Raw genomic sequence first — 20,428 nt, forward strand, 5'->3', positions numbered from 1 at the left:
GCGACCCTCCGGCCAGACCGCCGGCCTGCGGGGCCCTCCCTTCCGAATATCGTGGACTTGGCTTTGCACTGTTAGGAACACCGACTGTTGGAGATTGCTCCCGTCCGCTGGGGGCGTCTGGGGTGCAGGCCTCTCGTCTCCTCTGACCTCTGGAAATGTGGGCATTCTCACCCGGCAGCTGGCCAGGGCTCCCCGGGCCTGGGAACCACGGAGCAGGGAAGTGGGCCTGTTCTTTGGGGGTGGCCCCCAGATCTGGGCCCAACTAGGGACCCCCCCCACTCCGCCCCGCAGCTAACCACAGTCCAGTGCGGCCTCGTGTGGATGCGGCTTCCCCAGGCAGAGCCCCAACTGTGAATAAGTACTGAGACCGTCGCCAAACCCTGGGGTGCTGGGATGCTTGCCGTGTAGACGAAAGCAGAGCAGTGGCCTCCTTTTCGACGTTTCCCAAAGGGGCTGCTCTCAGGGCCTCCCCATCCCCGGCACCATCCTGACCTCCTGGCTCTGTGCACTTGGACCTCCGTCCTGTGAATGTCCCTCGTGTCCATTTCTCCTTCAAGACATTGGCTAGGAGGCCGGCCACTGGTGTTTCCTGAGTCCTTAGGAAACTGCCGCCCGGTTTCCCGTCTGGGCCCCACGATTGAGTACCTGCTCCGGGCAGAGACGGCATCTGTCCTGGGCGTCAGCTCCTGGCTGCCTGCTGATTCCCGTGAGCCCTGGGACCTCCCTCCCTGTCTTCGTGGTGCATAGCCTTGTCCTCGTGTGTGTGCGCCCGAACCCCCGTTTCTACAGGATCGTTAGCCCTGCATGTCCGTGAGCTGCCTTTCATCACCATATTTCCTGAGTGAGGCTTAGCTTTGTTTGGGAAAGACGTCTTCCCCACAGCAGACCTCAGGTGGGATTTGCCCATTTGCTACCAGATGGAGGGACACTCCTGGGCCTGTGTACAAGGCCTGCATCTTGGGCACTTGGCACTGTGCTGGTGGCCAGTCGTGGGCGAATCAGCCCTGGGGTGGGTGGACACACGGGTCATTCTGGCTCCCTCCGCCTCTACTGCAAGTTCCGGGCTGATGTTCCATGGCCCACGTCTGTCCCATGTGAAGCCACCACCTTCATCCTGGCATCTCTGGATGGGAAATCAAGAAATAAAGGCGGTGTTCCTCCCTGCTGTTGCTCTCTCTTCCCCGGGGGTTTGGGGCTGGTGTCCCAGAGCTGCTGGATGGGATAAGGGCTCTGAAATCCAGTCTGCTTCCAGACTCGACAGAGGGTTCTAGAATGGGAAGCAGTCCTGCTCCCTCAGGGACGAGGGAGGAAACTGAGGCCCAAGGTCACCAAGCCAGGTCTTGCTCACCCCCAGCTTGCTTTATGATCTTACATAGGACAGAGTGGAGGTCCAGTACTGCCCTTGGACCTGGCCAAGAGTGGCCCAGTCCTGGGTCCCACTCCTTGGAGGGCACTACTCTGGCCTTCCTCTGGCCATGACCCCCCCCCCCCCCGGGGCCACGGTGACACTTGCACACCCCATGCTGCAGGTCCCAGGAAACCCTAACTCTGTGGTCCGAGTGGTCCTGAGCCTGCTTCTGGGGCTGCACAGCCCTCTCTCCGCGCCTATCCTCCTGACTGTGGCTCGCACACACCTGTAAGCGCGAGGGGTGGCCAGGGACAAGCTGTTTGCAGGCGTGGTAGATGGAGCTTGGAGACACAGGCCGCACTTCCCGGCGTGAGACGGGCCAGGGGCAGGGAGGCCCGCTCTCCTGGTGCTGCCACAGAAAACTTTGAGGAATCTAAAAATTCCAGTCTTCATGAAAGTGTAAGCAGAACCTATTTAATGCGTAACAGTTTGTCAGTTTGACCCTAATGTAAATACTCAGACATTTCGCGTGGGAGCCACCATCTGTGCTCTTGTCCCTGGACCCCGCAGTATTAGAGGGGGGCCCGCCTCCAGCTATTTCTAGGGAGTGTTCTGAAAGGCTCAGGAAATGAAAGGATTCAAGGTCACACGTGTTGAGAATCTATATAGTAATAGTCATTCTCCCCCTTCAGCATTCTGAAATGAAAAGATGAAAGATCGGGGAAGGTGGGCCTGTGCCTCCCCTGAAACGTTAACTCCGCGGCGTAGGGAGCAGCTTTGCCAGGAGCATGGGCACCTGTCAGCAGGCCAGGCAGCCGCAGAAACACCTCCTGGGATCATCTGCTGGTGGGAGGCCCCTTACCCATTCATACTTGGTTCATCACTTCCCACAGCCTCAGTTTCCTCACCTAAGAGACTTGAGACAGAGGTTGAATTTTCTTCCAACTCTAACCGCTGGTGAGTGTGGATTCTCCCCTCCAGCTGTGACAGGGTATGTCCTTGGAGGGGTGATGGATTCCTTTGGCTACTCTCAAGCTGTCATGTGGCATGGCTGAGAATATGACAGGGCCTTCAGATATTGTCATCAAAGGAGGCAGTGTCAGTCCAGATGCTTTGGTTGGCAAGTAGCAGAAAATCCAACTTAAGTATGATATAAACCACAGGGTAGAATTTATTTGCTCATTTAACTCATAAGTTCCAGGAGTGGAGTGGCGATCAGGCAAGGTTCAATCAAGGCTTCCACTCCGTTTCTCGGCTTGATTTAGCCTCTCAGCTATTTGCATCTCTCCTGTTAATTCAGTCCTTAGGGTGGTCACAAGCTGACTACTACAGTTTCAGGCTAACATCTGGACCTTGTAACGTCCACAGGAAGAGAGAACATCTATCCCAGTGGCTCTCAAGAAGTTTTTTTCCCCCCCAGGAGTCCCCAGCAAATCTTGCCTTGAGTCTTGTTGGCCTGTTTTGGGTCACATGCCCATTCTTGAACCGGTTCCTGTTGTCAGAACGCTGCCTGCTGATCAGATCACAGCTGGGTTCCTGAACCCAGGGTGGCAAAGGTTTTAAGATTGCCCTTAGCCCACCCCCTGGAGATTCACCAGAAGCATATAGGCTGTGTGGGGAAGGGGTGGCTGCTGGACCGGATATATTGGGGAGCAGGAATGGGGCAAATGTGACAAACTTGTAAGCAAAGTAAGGTCTCTGAAGGGAACTTGGTAACTGAAATATAGGAACCAGTGCCTGGGAAGATGGTAGGACAAAGTTTCTGAGCCTCTTGGGGCAGACACATGGGTCCATCCATCACCCTAATAGGTAGGGGTGTGGAGAGCACATATGGGTCAAATTGCTTAAGATTCTCCAAACCTCATTATAATCAGTGGGCCAGCTTACACCCCAGTGACTGCTTTACTTGGGTTGTCTGCCCCAGCCCTCCCCTGTAGTGGAGTGAACCAATTTAAATTTTCAACGAAACGCAGATCTTCCATTTGTGTGGTAGCAATGGGCTCACACACAGCTCGAGGCCCCTGGCGATGCACCAAGATTATTACACTAGAGCAGCCCAGTTACCACGTGTGCACAGAGGCTCCAGGGTGTGGGCTGGTCCCCCACCCGCATATTCATTCTTAACCATTCTGGGAGGGGTGCAAACCACACAACAGTGATGAGTTAAGGATTCCCCATCCCACCTCATCCAACCCACCTGCCCAAGAAATAGAGGAAAAGGACTCACACTGCCTGTATCGGAGGGGCATTCTCTCTTGTGGCTCATTTGAGTTCCTTTCAGCCCCAGGCGGCGGACTTTTAGAAACCTCACCAAAGAAAGGAAGCAGCTATTTCCCCTGCCCTCTCTTCCCCCTGCCCCACTCCCTTCACAGGAAGGTAAAGGGGCCCATGTCACAGTGAACTTCTGCCCCCAGTAACTTCTTCAAAGGCAATGATGAATTTTGTCTTTCATGTTCCAACCCATACACAGAACCACACTCCATGGGTGCCCCACCCCAAGTCACCCTCATCCAACACCTACCTAGATGGGAAGTTCAAGGCAGTCATCATGGTCATGGGTCATCACTTGAGGCTCACCAAGGGTGTTGTGTCCTGGAGCAGTGGTTCCCAAGCTTTAGGGTTCATCAGAATGACCCAAAGGGCTTGTCATTCTGACTCAGCAGGTCTGGGGTGGGGCCTGAAAATCTGGGTTTCTAACAAGGTCCCAGGGGATGCTGATGCTGCTAGACCAGGGACCTAAGAGCCTGCCCTGGGGAGATGTCTCATCTGAGAACAACTGCAGAAGACTAGGCAAAAAACACAGGGAAGACAGTTGGGGACTTCGGGTGGGTGGCTTTTTTATACTCGTCATTAAAGCCGGGGGGAGGTCTATGTCCCTTCCTCTTGGACCTAGGTGAGCTTTTGACCAATAGAACACTGCGGTGGTGATGCCGTGTGCCTTCTGGGCTAGGTCATAAAAGGCCACGCAGCTTTTCAGAACACCTGTCCTAGGGGGAGGCAGCCAGTGCGTAAGATGGCCTCGCTACAGAGGCCATGTATGGCCCCAAATGAGCCTGCTTCCAGCCACCCACCATGCACCAGACATGTGAGTGAGGCCAGCTTAGACTCGCCACGCCTGCCCATCTGCCAACTGAGTGACCTCAGTTGAAGACACAAGAAGCAGAATTGCCCAGCCAAGCTCTGTCCTAATTCTTAACCAAAAGACTCCATCAGATCAAATGGTGGCTGTTTTAAGCCACTAGGTTTCGGGGCAGTTTGTCGTTTAGCAATAGGTAACCAGAGTGGTGCTTTGGGTTGAAAAGGGTAGGTTAGCAAACTACACGCAGTGAAGAGTGAAGTGCCCACCTAGAGGAGCCACAGGCTTGGGCTTGGCGCCCTCTGCAGGAACCACGAACACAAATCTGTCTTTCTTACCCCTTCCGGACATTTATCCCTCTGGCCAGGAGAAAAGCCAGAGCCCCGAGGGGCTTTAGTGATCATGCAGCCCAGGGTTCTCAACCAAGGTGGAGACATGGGGTCCATGGAGACAGCAGACTGATTGCAGTAACTGCCCCAATTCCCACACCTCCCAGGATCCAAAGAACTTTGCCACTCCTCACATCGATTGCTGGAGTGTATCTGCCCACCCGCCCCTCGATTCTGAACTTGGCCCTGTGACTCGCTTTGGCCAATGAGATGTCAGCAATTGTGACAGGGGTGGTTTCCTCTCATCTAGCTCCTCTGCTTCTGCTGTGACAACATGTCCAGGCCAGGCTGCTGAGGATAAGAGACATGGAGTCGACCTGAGCTGCCCTAGCTGTGAGGGCTGAGGCCATCCTAGACCAGCTAAACCTGTCAAATCCCAGGCACAGGAAGGAGCCCAGTCAAGATCAGAACTGTCCAGCCACGTCCAGCCTAAATTGCAGAATAAACGCTTATTATGTTAAGCTTCGAGCTTTGGGATGGTTTGTTACACACTGTTGTGGTGGCAATAGTTGTTACCTGAGGATCAATAGTCCCTTAGGTGATGGACATGCACCACCACTTCCCCACTGAGAGTCCTGGCTCAAGTCTCCCATTTACACTGGAAGACATGGGAGCCGGGTGTAGGATAAGCAGCAGAGGATTCCTGGCCTAGTTCTCTGAACTGGTGATTGTCTTCAATCCAAATCTACTGAGCACCCAACAGGTCAAAGACGCCACCGAGAATTTAAAAGGAACATGGTCACTTCCCACGTAGGGATTTACAGCTATCCGGGCGCCAAGACCACAAGATAGGTGTGGGTGTCGCTGTATCCAAGGTGCGGAGGGCAAGCAGGAGGCAGGACCATTTCCAGACTGTGAGTGTCGACTGGGGGTCAGAGGTGTACACGTGTCCTTCTGTGCAGCGTGGCATTCAGGTGGAAGGACTCTAGCGAGCTAGAATGACTAGGATACATGTTTAGGGATACAGTTTAACCCCTGCATGGTTCCCAGACCCAAAGCTAAAAGCCTGCCTTTCCAGACCCAGTAAAATGGCCTCAGATGCCATGTGGCTTGCTAAAGCCACCCTTTAGTTTTGAACTTCACACCTTTTAAAACTGAAGTGTACATCCTAACGATCATAAACACCAAATTAAAAGGGAATCAATTTAGGTAATTAGGCTTAAGCACAAAGGATTCTTAAAAGACCACTACATTTTTCACTGATTCCTAGACTGATTTCTAGTAAGAAAATAAAACCCACCAAGACATGAAGTGTATTGCTGACCTTCATTTTTTACTTAAATATAGTGATCTTTTAAGAGAATAAACCAAAAACACTTTACAGCAAATACTTTACATAAATATAAACGTGCATGTCTACCTCATAATCAAGCAAAATAAACTTTCAGGCACATGATTTTAATAATCGTTAAAGAATGAGACAATGAACCCAAGACAAAGATAACAGGAGCAACAAAAAGACATTTCGTAACGCTTCAATTGGTCTTGTCATCCAGCCTACTGATTAAGGCCTGAGTTTCATGAATCCTACCTTCCTCGTCAAATGGAAATATTCAATTTGGCTGTACCCAATGTATATCCACATAACAGACGGTTACTCTCTCAAAATAATGTAATAAATACATCACACGCACACACACACTGCACACACACCCTACTTAACCAGCCTCTCAAATAGGGAAGTAATAAGGATTTTGGAATTTTCAAGTTTTCCCACCACTGAAGCACATACATATTAATACCACACATAGAAAAATATGACTCTGCTACAGAAATGAGTGGCATCATGAGAAACCTCTAGCTTGTTAAGTTTCCCCAAATCACGTCTTTACTGTGGCTTGCTTGCCATGGCTCCTCAGGTGCTTCGGACTTAAGTCTTCACACCTTGCCGTTCGAACCACAGCGCGGCAGACGTTACACAGAACAAAGAAAAGGCAATTTTAACAAGTCAGTTAGACTTCAAAACCACGAAAATTAGCATGGATAGCTTCCAGCTGTCTCCAAACACCTGGAATGTTTCCTCTACGTCTACCCTCTGTGCTCCACTGGCTGGTTCTCTGCTCCCTTCCCACCAGGCTGTGAGCATCTACAGGTCTGTTCCTGGGCACCCTCCAGGGAACAGAGATGACCACGATGGTGCCTGCTTTGAAGGAGTTCACACCAACCAGAGCTCGAGCAAGAGGAAGGTCCGTGTGTGCACACAGTACTCCAGCTGGTGAAACCAACAGAGGAGGAGTCCATGAAGGGGGCACCCACAGAGACCCCTGAGTGGGGCTGGGGGAGGGGAGGGTGACAAGGCACGGAGACAGGAAGAACAAGCCCAGTTTGGCTGGCAGGAGGGCACTCATGAGAAGTAGTTTACGAGGCCAGATTCTTCATTTCCAAAAAGAAAAGATTCCTTACTCTGCTGGGTAAAGCTGGAGGGCTTGGGGAGGCAACCGCCAAAGGCTTTTGTGCAGAGAACAAAACGGGAGCTGTGCTAGCAGATGTTACCACTGTGTAGGGCCGGGCAGGATGGATGACGGGGAGAGGGTCTGAGCTCAGACAGCCTAACTCACCAAGCCCACTGCCACCTGCAAGCACTTCCTACAGAAACAAACATCTTGACCCAACAGGCCCCAAACCGCAGTTCTGTCTACATATATCAAGACTCTGGGAGGGAAAAAAAAAGAAAGAGAGAGGCTTAAATAGATATTTATAGTTCAAGTTCCTGGAACCTGCCCCAGCTTGAGCAAGTTAAGAGCAGTGAAACAATTCTCACATCCAGTAACAATTCAAGTCTCCCAACCATGACTTTTGGCTTCCCTGAGCTTTCATTACCAAGGAATTAAAATGCAATGATCAATTCATTATAAGTAAGTTCCTACGTGCCATGAAATCCACTGAAGTCTCATAACGGGCTGAGAACCCAGCACAGGGCACTGGTGTGGACCCCTGAGTGGCACCTGGCAGAGTGGCGTGAGCATGCTGCCGGCCCCCCTTCTCCAGCTCACTGGGGTCACTGTGTGGGTCAAACAGGTGACTCTGCAAGGCTCAACTCTAAGCCCCCACCATGGATCATCTAATTTCTTTCTAGGTCCAGACTGCTTCCCTCCACTACCTGGGAAGGGGGAGGCCACCTCGAGGAAGAAAAACCACTCTTAATGTTTTTTATACCACTGAACCAAAGGAGACAGAAATTTCTCAGGACACAGTCATTCAAATTACAGAAATGGGCTACTCCACACTAATTACGGGACGACGTATCACACATTTGCTGCATACAGAGCATTTACTAGTCACCAGTTTCCTGCAACAACAGATTCATCTGGAAACTGCACACTGCAGAAGGCAACCTTGTGACTTTCTTCTAGCTGCATATAATAAATACAAATCAGTTTGGGAGTCAGGCACAAACAGTGGTACAAAAGCATGAACAGAAAAACCTTATCAAAACATGTGCTCGTTTCACACTGCACGACTCCTATCCAGATTCTGGTCTGGAAACCGGCTGCCAGCTCATTTGCTCCAAGAGGCTTCTTCACCTCACCTCTTCCACTCCTAGTATCCCCCACTGAAACCTACTGAAAGAAACACACTCATTATGGATCCACATGGAACTAAAAGCCTCAATTTAATCGAGTCACATGCATCAGCACAGCGGCTGCTGGTTTAATCTGCTCCCCTAGCCTCATGTACTTAGGGACTGTTTGGATCTAAACTGGAGCTAGAAGTAGCCAACACTTCTTCCTTTTGGAATCTAATAAAAGCTCCAATGCACAACTGTTAAGTCCCATGTGTACTTAACTAGAATCTCTGGTTCTAGTAAGTGAGATTCAGGGGCGGGAGTGGTGGGAAAAGCCCAGACTGGGGGCAAGACACTGGCTGTAAACCAGCACTGCGCAGACGAGGGGCTGAGCCAGCAGAGCCCTGAGGTCCCCCCAGCTGACCCTCTCGGACTCCATCCTGAAGTCCGTTTCTACACAGGCTTCTCAGGCTGGGTCAGAGAGAACTTCCTCACCACTCTGTGTCAATAACTGAAAGTGCTTTAAACATGCATCTATGCTGCAGTTTGAGGTTTCCCTCCCTGCCCACCCCTCAAAGACTGTGTTTCATTTCACTGGTGCAAACCATTTGGCCAAGCTGGTGGCTGCTGAGGTTTACAACTGGATCACTGGCTAGGTGAAGAAATGGCCTTTGAGTAACCTAAACCAGGGAACGTTTGTCTGTTTTTCGTTAACAGTGTTAACCAAATAAGAGATATAATTCTGTTAGTTCTGCTATAAATCTACTTAAAACTTTGAAACGTGACATTGTTCAAAAATTACACGAGAAAATCACCCATCACCGCTATGTTAAAGACATGCACATCTGAGCGCTCCAGAGCCTCCAACTCCTCCTACAGTCACTGATCCCCACGTTTTCCTCTCGGCGTGGACTCCACACTAAAGCAGCCCAGTCTCGCAGCAGATCTGTGCACAAAAAGTTGATTTCGAAAGATCCGGCTCTAGTCATCACTGTCACTGCCAGACTCACTCAACTGCAAGTCATTTCCTATAAAGAGAAAACAAAATCAAACCCAAAGTATACAATTTAAAAATGACTTCCCCACGGTTCTTTGGTTGACTGCCTGGGCTCTCACACTACAGTAAAACCAGGCCAGTTCCATTTAATTAGGGAGGAAAACTGATTTGGCTCAGTGACAGAACTGGTGCAGTCAACGTTTTAAAGGAATTGCTATTTTTGGTATCTACAAAGCACAGCAATACCGCTCTCTGGGAAAAAACAGGGGAGGGATAGGCTAGACATACATGTGTCAATAAATGACAAAAAGTATTTATAAACGACTCACTGTCTAGTAGAATTGTTCATATTACGTTGGTTTATAAAAGTGAAAATAATACCAAGTTGGGCTTCCTGTTAAGGAAGCTGAATACTATTTATACTGTGCATACCACTCATATACTAATCCAGTACCCCCCTGACCCCTCTGGCCAGAATCTTCACGTTACCTTACACCACAAATCTGAACTAATGAGCTCTGTAAAGCCTCAAAGTTTTGTCCAGTGTGTGACATTTAGGTTTTATGAGTGAAGAATGTAAGTTTTCCCATCTAATATGATAAGAATAACTTACTTATTAGTAGATGAATTACTATTTTACTTATTAGTAGGTGAATTACTATTTTAAGTATTTCTCAGTTTTAATTTCTAATATGGTAAATATTGATAGATATAAGCTACACACACAAAAGCTCTCTGGGGTCCTCAAAAGTTTTACGACATAAAGAAGTCTGAGACCAAAAAAGGTGACATCTGCTGCTCTAGACGTGGGGAAGGTGATGGGATCAACACCAGCTGACAAACTCCAATCAGCAGAGCTAAGCGCCATCACTTACAAAGAAGGTGACATGCACATAAACAGGTCAGTGTAACGGAGCTGAAATCCCAGTTCTGAAATTTCTTATACAATCAATTTGACCCAGGTTCAAACTGATCCATTTGTTTTTTTTGGGGGGGGAGAAGATATAATACACATTACCATTCAGAAAAACAATATTATCATTACTCTGTATGGTTTCACATTAGGGTTTACCAAATTTGCACTATTTACTGTGATTTTAGGGTTTATAAATTGGTTCCATTGACGATCCTGGTTTAAATAACTCCGGTACTTTACTGTATATGAGGTACGCAAAGATTAAGGTCTTGCCATGGAAGAGCCGCAGGCCAGGAGGACTTGGAGCTATGAAGAGCTAACAGAAGTTTAAGGCACTGGTAGGTAGGTAAGAAGACTGAGCCATTTTTGGCTCTTTTCTTCTAAGGAATAGTTTAGCACTGACTGGGCAAAATGAAGATGCTGAGTTATAGCCACAGTAGCTGTCTGGTCGTTCTCCACTGTGAATTCCAAACTCGCAGTGTGAAACTTACTATCCCAAGCCAACTGAGAAGAGCATCAAGTATACCCTGCTATCCAGAAGCTGGGCCTGAGTTAACAGGATAGCAGATAACAGCCTTAACTGACGTCACAAAAGTGTTGAACTCACTCAGATAGTACAGCAAGGCCCAGAACAGTGGTTCTCCACTGGCACTGATTCCAATGCTACAGGGGCGCTTGGCAATGCCGGGAGACATTCTGGGTTGACACACTGGAGGAAAGTGGGAGGTGCTCCGGCACCTAAGTGGGTAGAGGCCAGGGATGCTCTTCACCGCCCTACAAGGCTGGGGCTGGGCCTCACATCAGGGGTTTACGTGATGTCTACAGTGTGGAGCTGAGAGTGACCTCTGCCTGGCCCACAGGAGCAGGGTTACCTAGGCTAGCTTCCCCGCCACTGCCTCCTGACCTTCCAGCCTCCTCACAGAAGTCAGACCGGAAGAGAACATCCAACTCCAGGGAGTCAGGAGAGAGGAGGGCGCAGAGAACCTGCACTCTCCCCACCTCCAAGACAAAGACATTTGTTTTTGTTCTCCCCTGCTTTGCTTTACCACCAACTGCACTCAAAGCCACCAGACGCTATAATGTCCCTTCCTTCCCTCCTGCGAAGGCTAGCTGGTCGCCAAACACCTTCTAAGGGCACAGGTTCCCAACTCTGTGGGCTGTGGGATACCGCACTCTGATGGCACTGGGCTCTCAGGACTGTACAAAACCTGGAGGTGGGGGACTGGGTGGGGGCAGGCGGCACCCCTAAAGCCTGGTATATGCAAAAGTACAGAGCCCTGTGGCTCACGTTTCAACACTTTCCAGAATTCACAAAACCTAATTTGTGCCAATAAGGAAAAGAAAAGAGATGGAACAGGTTTCTAGTTTTGTGCTTTTTTTTTTGTTTCTTTTTTTTACTGTTTGGTAACTTACTCCTTCCTGCTTCAAATTGCCTTTGTCAGGACCCTTTCTTATGCCTTAAGTACCGTCAGGTTTATAGACTCTGGTGTAAGATAAACAGAAGCTCCAGCTCTGGCCTGACATTCCCTCTCCCCACCCCCAAGCCCCCGCCTCGGCCCAGAAGCGGGAGCGTGCACTTACTGAGGGTGCACATGAGCTGGTTGCTTCCTTGCGGCCGGCCAGTTCCGTTGGCGACGGCCGGCCTGCTGTTGTAGGGTTGCTGGTGTGATGGCTGCGGAGGGGACACAGGGCCGCTGTCCTCGCCTCCACTGCTGGAGCTGTCGTCATCGCTTCCTGACGAGCTCTCGGAGTCTGAGGAGCTGCTTGCACTGCTGCTGCTCATCTGTTCGATGATGTCCACCTCGGCCCTCAGCTCTGGAATAAATGACGAGACGGGGGTAAATGTGTCAAGCCTCTGTAAACAGTAAGCTGGCAAAACCAAGAGCAACGAGGAATAACTGAAAATGAACTCCTGCTTCTTGAGTCCTTAAAAACAAACAAAATGAACCGGAGCAAAACCAACAAACAAAAACATCTAACACGTCTCCAGAGAGACAATGGAAACATTTAATTCACCCAAAATAACCAAAAAGCAGACTGCTCCAGGATAATGATCCTTCTGAGAAATGAATTAAGTCTATTTTGCCTTTATCTACTTTAAAAAAGAAGAATTATGAACTATGGGATTAAACACCAAATAAGAGAAGAGCAACGTTCTGCTCATGGGCTGAGAAATACCTGACCAGGAACTGGAAGGTCTGAGCTCTTGCTTTGGATCCACCTCTAACCAGCAGGGAGACCCAGGTGGAAGGCAATGAATTTTCCAAGAGGCTCTGGAAAAAGGAAGGGCCACAGCAGACAGTCTCTGGGGGCCTTTCCAGCATTCATGTTCCACAGGTAAACAAGGCTCGCAGGAGGAGCCGTGGTGGCTGAAGAAAGATGGCGGGATGACACCTCTCCTCCGTGCTTTCACATCTGACTTACAGCCATGCCTTCAGGTACCGCAATGTTAATAAATGTAAAGCAAGGAAGGAAACACATGTTCTACCTGACCATTTTAATGTGAGTGAGTACATTAACGATTCACCATAGGCTACATCAAGGAAGATGCCAGATTTTCCTGTCCAAACCTACCACGAGGCCTTAAATGGCTATGGTTCCTTTAAGCATAACTGGCAACAACAACCTGTCATGGTCCAATTCCTGTTCGACTAAAGTGAAAACTTCCATAGACAGCATTCCAATATCCATGAGAAAAAAAAAAAAAAATCCAGAGGCTTAAGAACTGTGTACCATGCAGAGAGTGATCTCATTTGTGAAAAGACAGCATTTCCACAAGGTGGAAAAGGCAAACTTCCCAAGGGCAACTTTCTATCTTTTCCTGTTTACTACTGTTACAGGTTTAACTTTGTTTCACAGAACTTCACAAATATGAAATATAACACTTACTCTCATAACTTTCTAAGTGTCTGGACAACTAAAACCATCCACTGTGTGGGGGAGAGAGCCAAGGTGAGTGCCTCTGTCTTGGTTTTACCTTGGAGAGCCTGAACAGACCTCTAAGTCCTTCTAGGCCAGCGCCCCCAGTGTCCCAGGCGCTATCATATTTACGCACTTTTGTTAATACAAAGCAGTGGTCGTGGAACTTAACCTAGACACTATACTAACATTGGCACACTTGGTTTTTACCCCCAGTACCTTGTAATTCTCTTCTTTCAAAGCCTTAAAAGGTGTTCCGTATGGACCTTTAGATGGCAGGCAGGCTTGTTTAAGCCTCAGGCCTCTAAGCAGAAAGCTGCAAAGACAGCCACAGCTCAGGTCACTGTCCCAGACTCTCCCTTGTCAAAGGAGCCAAGTGGTAAACCTCGCCTCCACGGCCCACCCCACCCCGCCCGCTGTCACCTGTGGAACGGTGGGCCCTGCGGAAACTGTTAGGATGGCAGAGAATGCCCATGCCGCCGTGTACGTGGTCTTGTGATCTCCACAAAAACATCAATACCCTCCTCCAAGTTGCTACCATGGCTCCAGAAAATGCTCTCTACCTCTTTTGATATCATCCAGCTGAGGTTCAGGTGAGGGGTTATCCTTCAAGGGAGAGGTTTTGGGTCCAACCGGAGGCTTTGTTGGAGCTCTGAATGGCACAGGTGGTGGAGGCGGTGGTGGCTGTGATGGCTGTGGGGGACGAGCAGGCTGCTGTTCCATTCGGGCTTGGATTCTACTGCTCCCCTCAGCTCTGAAATGAGATACGGACTTTAAACTGGAGGTGCAAGAACAGTGGTTCTCAGGTTTGCCTTGTTTACCAAGCCCCTGGAAGTCTTTGCAGAAGCCCAGACTCTTTACAGACAGCTTCAAAATACTGATATTTGTTAATTTTATCATACAAACTACTCATTCTACTGCATTCCAGTTCTGCATCGTACACCAGAGACACAGAGACGAATAAAGCAGACTCACTGCCTTCACGGAGCTCACATTTTATATCAAGCAGCAGGTAAGACACAGAGGTAGGATATAGTGTGATTACGAGAACCCATTTTAATAACGGAAAATGTAACTATTCACCTTGTATGCAGTATAAAGTTACAATTACACGTGAGTTATTAAACTAGCTCTTGAAATACTGGCCTGTTAGCAATTTTTCCCATTATCTATTTACTGCTTGCTCATTTTGTCAAAGGCCAGCTCTTGCTGGCAGGTAGGCAGAGCACTCCACCCCAGACCAAGGAAATGCTACCCATTAACAATTTCTTTTGTAAATGGACTAGCTCAGCATTTTTCAAACTTTGGTGTCCACACAGATCACCTGGGGATCTCGTTAAAGTGCAGATTCTGACTTAGTATGTCCTGAAATTCTGCACTTCTAACAAATACCTAAGTGATAAAATACTGCTAGCTCCCAGATGACACTGAGTAGTAAGTCAAACTCCCACAATCATCAGTTCTCAGAGGCCTAAGAGCAGCACCTGGTTGGTGGAGGTAATCAACACAAACACACTGTGAGTCACAATCTCACTGATCCTCAGTCTCGTCATGTGTATGTGTGTGTGAGTGTGTGTGTGTGAAAGGGTAACAACACTACCTTTTCAAAAGTTATTTGTAAAGATTAGATAATGCACATAAAACATCTAGCACAGTACCTGGCACGTGGTAATAAATAAATAAAGTACACTCAATAAATGGTAAGTACTTTTACTTTTTGTGGAATGAGTAAAGAAAAATGGCTTGAGGAAGCATAAATAGAAAACATTAAATACTCTCTTTAAAATTTAATTACTCTATTACAATAATTATTGTATCACGATATAAATAGAACCACTGGGTTACTTCTGTTTACAGAATGAAATTTGGCTTTAAAATAAAATCTAATTGGCTTCACATGACACGTGTAATGTCTGTTGAATTAAAAATTAAAGAGAGCTCAATGTTCAAAAAAAATAAACAAAGCTTTACTTTGGTGTAATAATGACCTCAAATGTACCTTGTAAAAATTTAATGTTTTCACTCTAATAAAGAATATATATTATTAAATTATTCTTTCATAACTTTAAGTCTGTAAATTTAAACCTTATCCCTTTGGTGGTACTATATCAACGATCATAAAATTAATAAAACTGATTTAATCATACAGTACACTCCTTTCCACAACGTTTTCTATGTTTCAGGTCTTAAAAGCATTATCTCTCTTTATTGCCTTTGAGGAAAAGATATTTTATTGACTTATCTGAGAAGAGAGAGGTGGAGCTGCTGAGACTGCCAACAACACGAAGCACCCAGGTTCTCACATCCTTATAAAATAACTGAATAGATCATGTAAATCTATAGAAACGGCACATTGATCTGTATCTGCTTCTTCACATACCTTGTTTTCTTGACCTGGATGCTGCTGCTGAGCTTTTCCAGCACATATTCTCCAGTGTCGTGATTGATAATAAGCACACAGTCCTTCTGGTAAGGCCGCTTGTTCCCCTTGAACACAGTCATCGGTGGTGTGGATCCCTACACGCCACAAAAGTACAATTCAGACAATTACACCAAACACACCAGTTATGCATATCAAAACTGAATTTACAGGTGGCTTTACCTCATCACATCTTTTATCAGAGCTACTCAAAAAGGAACAGAATGAACCGATTTGTATTTTAACTCCTGCTGGCTTCCCAAGCAAAAATAAAGAGGAAATAACAATACGGCAAGAATCTGTGACTGTGCAACTGGCTCTAAGTAATCAAGAAATAAACATAAAATTTTTAAATTACTGTACATTTTTCCAAGGATTTGGGAAATGTTACAAATAATGGTAAAATGTGAACTGAGAAACATAAATTACGCATTACGTGTCTGACACCGAGAAGAGCTCTCACTATAAGCAGTAAAGCTAGTGAGTGACCTCCGTACTTCCTTGTAATATCAGAGTCCAGGCTTCCCCCCATGCCAAGTAACCACAGAGCATTCTCCAATGGCAGCTCGTTATTCTGGCTGGTTCACAGTAAGTACATCATTCCATTCACCCACTTAAGCCCTTGAATCACTACCCATCACTCTAAGGCCAAAGAATAAAATCTTTAAACGAGCCACCTGGCCCTTCCACCATGCCCGGCTCCACTTGCCGCAGGCTCTGCAGGCTCCAGAGCAGAAGGAGCTGGCCTTCTCTCAGACCCAAGCTCTTTCTTACAGGGATTTAACAGGGCTTCTGCCTGCAACATCCCACCCTCTCCTTCCCTTTTAATTATTCAACATTCAAATCTGCTCAAAGGTCACTTCCTCAGGGAAGCCTTCCCAGATTTTCCAAAATAAGTGCTACGCTTTCTTATATTTATTTAAACTCCCTAAGGGCAAGAAACGTGCTTGTTTTGTTCAAGACTGTATTCTCAGTACCTAGTAGTGAGCCAGCACCCAGTAGGTGGTCATTAATATTTGCCAAATACAGTGTTTAATCCTTTGTATGGAATCAGAAACTGCTTGGCTGCTTGACTCTTTATTCATACAGTAAAAATTAAGAGTTGGAAGAGACCTTAGGGACCACTGATGTAACCTCTTCATTTTACATTTGGGAAACTAAGGTCCAAAGGGAGATGATGTAACTTGCCAAAGGCAACAAGTAATGAGATAGCAGTTTGAACTAGCAGACAATAAGTTTTCCCCAGCACAAAGCTTCCCAGGTCTCCCTGTCCAGAGCCTTTTCATTCTATCACTGGTTACCGAGAACCGATGTTCCAGGACAGGGCTGGGACATGCACTGACCCATGGTCATTAAGAGTATTTTGTCTGATCCTTTGGGCTTTGTGATCAGAGCGCCGCCTTGGGCAAGGCTTCTCCATTCAGCTTTTAACCGGGTTCCTCAGCCCTAAATGGGCTGAAGGCTCTGCACCTCTGGTTTCTGGCTGAAACCACCAGCCTGCACATCACCCCTTGCCGGACTCATGACCGTGTCGACCCTGCTCCTGCCCTCTGCACTCCTAAGCTGCTGCGTTACATCCACAGGGCACCTGGGCCTTTCTCTCTGTAGCTGCTGGGGGGAAGCAACGTGTGTCTAAGGAAGGGGCCAGGTGTCCACACAGGAACCTTGTCTACTTTGGGACAAATGGGGGAAAAGGGAGCTTGGGGAAAATGACAAAGAATTATTTTTACTCAAGTACCTGGGAAGCATGAATTCTACCCTGCCCTACCCCCAAAATTCCTTTTTCCCTTATACTGGCACTTTAGAAATCTAGAAATATTTAAATAGGAGGAAAATCAAATTGCAATAACATAGAATATGAGGATTCATTGTGATTCCACATTAAAAAAAACAACAGTGGGATAAAACCTACAGGGATATGTGGCAGCGTAATTGTGACTTCATCTCCTTTGCCGACCTGAAGCTCTCCTTCACAGGAAGTGTCTATAGATGCCGGCTTAAAGTCATCTAAAGGGAAAGGAAAAAAGCATTTATCCACCAGGTTACTTTTGCTAAGGGTTTGCAGGGCATTCCCATGTAAGAACTGAAATTTTTTATAACTCAAATAAATGGAAAATACACACCATTTAGAATTTTTCAGAAAGCTATTTCATTGTGGACAGCTTCTCATATACAACAGCAGACAGAATAATACCATGAGCTGTGTGTACCATCACCCAGCTTCAATAATTACCAGCTCTGGGACAATCTTGTCTTATCTATACCTCCACATACTTTTCTTCTCATTCCCAGTGGATTATTTTGAAGAAAAAAGGCTAGAGTTTACACAACACTTTATTAAGCAAAGATATCCCCTTCTGCCAAATGACAGATAAAAAATTAATGTCTTATTATCCACAATGAGGTGTTTTACTAGGGTTATTATAAGGATCAAAAGGAACAGAGCATATTTTTTAAATCCTGTGATTGTAAAACCCAATGTGAAATATGATAGGCCATAGCACCATACAAGCTGATTTCATTTTGATAGGAATTGGCAAAGTTAGGATCTGCCACACTCCAGTTCCATAGCTTTAACAAGGATTACTCCTGTAGATGTTTGGAGCAGAAGGTTGAACTGTATTTCCAAAGGTTAATCCTGCCCATGTTTCTGAATTGCAGTTAAAGCACAGCAGGACAGCCACCTTACTCCCTTTTAACACAAACCTGCTTCAAACGGCAGGCCAGGTGCTTCTGTGAAGTATCTTATTTACATTCCACATTGCCCTTCACTCTGCTAAAACATCAAATCAGTAAACTGCTCAGGAAATGACGCTCTTATCATATTCCCAATACCCTCTCTCTGAAAGGGCTGAACTGTTGTCAGTAGGAAGCAGAGTAATGGCCTGGCAAGTGACCACAGGAAGATAGAACTGCATTATCTAACACACCCTCTTCCAAGGTGTTGAGTCACGTGTAGGAGCTCCTCTGACAAAAACAAGTCTTAACCAGCATTGGGGATACCAGGAAGGGAAACAAGGAGCCTGTGAATCACAGCGGGATGCTCAGTCAGCCAATTCTTCACCCAGGACACAGAGTGGAAGGGCCCTCTCTCAATAGGGTCTGTAATCATGGAGAAAAAGGAGGTCCAGCATAATGACTATCTCCACATTCCTTAGGCCTCCTCGCTCCTGCTTCCAATCATAGATCAAGCGCTAACTTATTCCTGGCTCTCAAATCCTAATTTTATTCTTCACCCACAAGGGACTTGGTCCCGAGGAAAAGTTGGGGTAGTCCAGGTGACCTCAAAAGACATCAAAATCACAAGAAAAGCTAGCATGGAGACATTGAGGAGGGAGACTGATGAGGCACAGAGAGGATGTGGATTCTGGGGCTGCAAAGGGGATGAAGCACTGCGTCAGGGAGGGCAGAACCAAAACAGACGAGGGAAGAAAAGTGAGGAAAACAGGGAAGAAGAGAATGGAATAGGAAGGAGTGGACGCGGATCCCGAGGAAACAAGAGCGTTTCCTTGAAGCGTGGAGACCCCCAGTGGGGTCATGGCGGAAAGGCGGCTACAGAGAAAAGCTAGAGCCTGATGTGGTGTCGCAGCCTTTCAGAAATAAGAGGGGGAGCGTCAGTGCGCGGGAGGGCTGGACGCGGCAGGAAAAGGGGCCAATGGTCTTCGGAATAAGAGTTCGGTACCACGAGGCAGAGGAATAGTGGGAAGGTAGTAAAGTTCTGGTTTGGAAGTGAGCTGGGAAAAACCCGAGGTTCCGGCGGATCCGGGCTGAGAGGAAGGGAGCTGACGCTGGCAGGGCTCCCTGGACACCGGAGGGGCTAAGGGCGGCCAGGGTCGGCCGTGCGGGCGCGGACTCACAGCGGATGGTGTGGAAGGAGGTCCGCGGCCGCTTCTCGAAGCTCTCCCCGAGGCGCAGGCAGTGCTCCTCGCGGTCCAGCAGCGGGTTGGCCGTCCCGTTCATGGCCCCCCCGGGCCTCGCGCCCACACCGGTGCCCTCCTGGCGCGCCCGCGGCCCGAGCTGCCGGTACCGGCGTCCGGGGGAGCCGCGCTCCCGGGACAGCGTTCCGGGTCGCGCGGGGATCCGAGCCGGAACCCACCCGCGGCCGGAAGCAAGTCCTGATCTCCGCGTCCGGAAGGTGGGCGACTCTGAGGAAGCGGGGCCCCGGAACTTCCGGCGCCGAGGAGGGACTTCTGGGCTCGGAGCGGAAATGGCGGGGGCGGTGTCAGGGTAGAAGGACTCCGCCCGAGAAATCCGATTCGAAGTTTTCAGAGGCGGTTTGTCCATTCGAAGGGTTCTTCCGCTGTGGCTCCCAAATTTTGCTTCCGAGGCTGGCCTGGCTGAGGGCTCAGCGCGCCCGGCCCCACCCTCCAGGTGAACCTGGGAACTGATGACGGGGCCCCAGCGCGCGAGGAACTAGGTTCACGCCGTCCTCTCAGGCCCTCGCGGCCGGGCGGCCCGGGTTATCCCGAGTATCCTGGGCACCCCACGCCACGCGTCTCTGAGTCTCTTCCTCCCCTTCGCGTGCCGACGGCGACGCGAGGGCCTTGGTCCCTGGGAAGCCCCCTCTGGTTCGTAAGACTCAGAGTCTCAGGCCACCCGGGCTTAGCTCTGTTTTCCCCGAAAAACACTGAGTCTCCGGTCCTTGGAAACGGTGACCCTCCTTCTGTCCGTGAATTGACCACCCGCTCCCAGTTCGTGCAACCGTTTTGGTTGTTTGTAAGACACCCCTCTCACGGACACCGAACATTGATGAACCCAAGGTTTCTCAGTCAGTTCTCGGCAGTGACCTTTTTCTAAACCAGAGCGATTTTTTGTGTTAGTTAACTTACTCTGGTTTGAATTACAGTTCTGTGCGTGAG

General features: G+C 48.3%; 1 protein-coding gene across 1 annotated transcript; it reads right to left on the minus strand.

The window, feature by feature from the left end:
- Nucleotides 1-8,760: 8,760 nt before the first annotated feature.
- Nucleotides 8,761-19,788, minus strand: EAF1 (ELL associated factor 1). The gene is made up of 6 exons (XM_007470637.1): nucleotides 19,427-19,788; nucleotides 17,482-17,576; nucleotides 15,531-15,667; nucleotides 13,714-13,904; nucleotides 11,813-12,046; nucleotides 8,761-9,346 (listed from the first exon to the last, which is right to left on the minus strand). The coding sequence occupies exons 1-6, from the start codon at nucleotides 19,527-19,529 to the stop codon at nucleotides 9,300-9,302; spliced, it is 807 nt and encodes a 268-aa protein (XP_007470699.1). The 5' UTR covers nucleotides 19,530-19,788; the 3' UTR covers nucleotides 8,761-9,299.
- Between the last annotated feature and the right edge of the window lie 640 nt (nucleotides 19,789-20,428).

The sequence above is a fragment of the Lipotes vexillifer genome, unplaced genomic scaffold (genome assembly GCF_000442215.2).
Source record: "Lipotes vexillifer unplaced genomic scaffold, Lipotes_vexillifer_v1.1 scaffold418, whole genome shotgun sequence".
Lineage (NCBI taxonomy): Eukaryota > Metazoa > Chordata > Mammalia > Artiodactyla > Lipotidae > Lipotes > Lipotes vexillifer.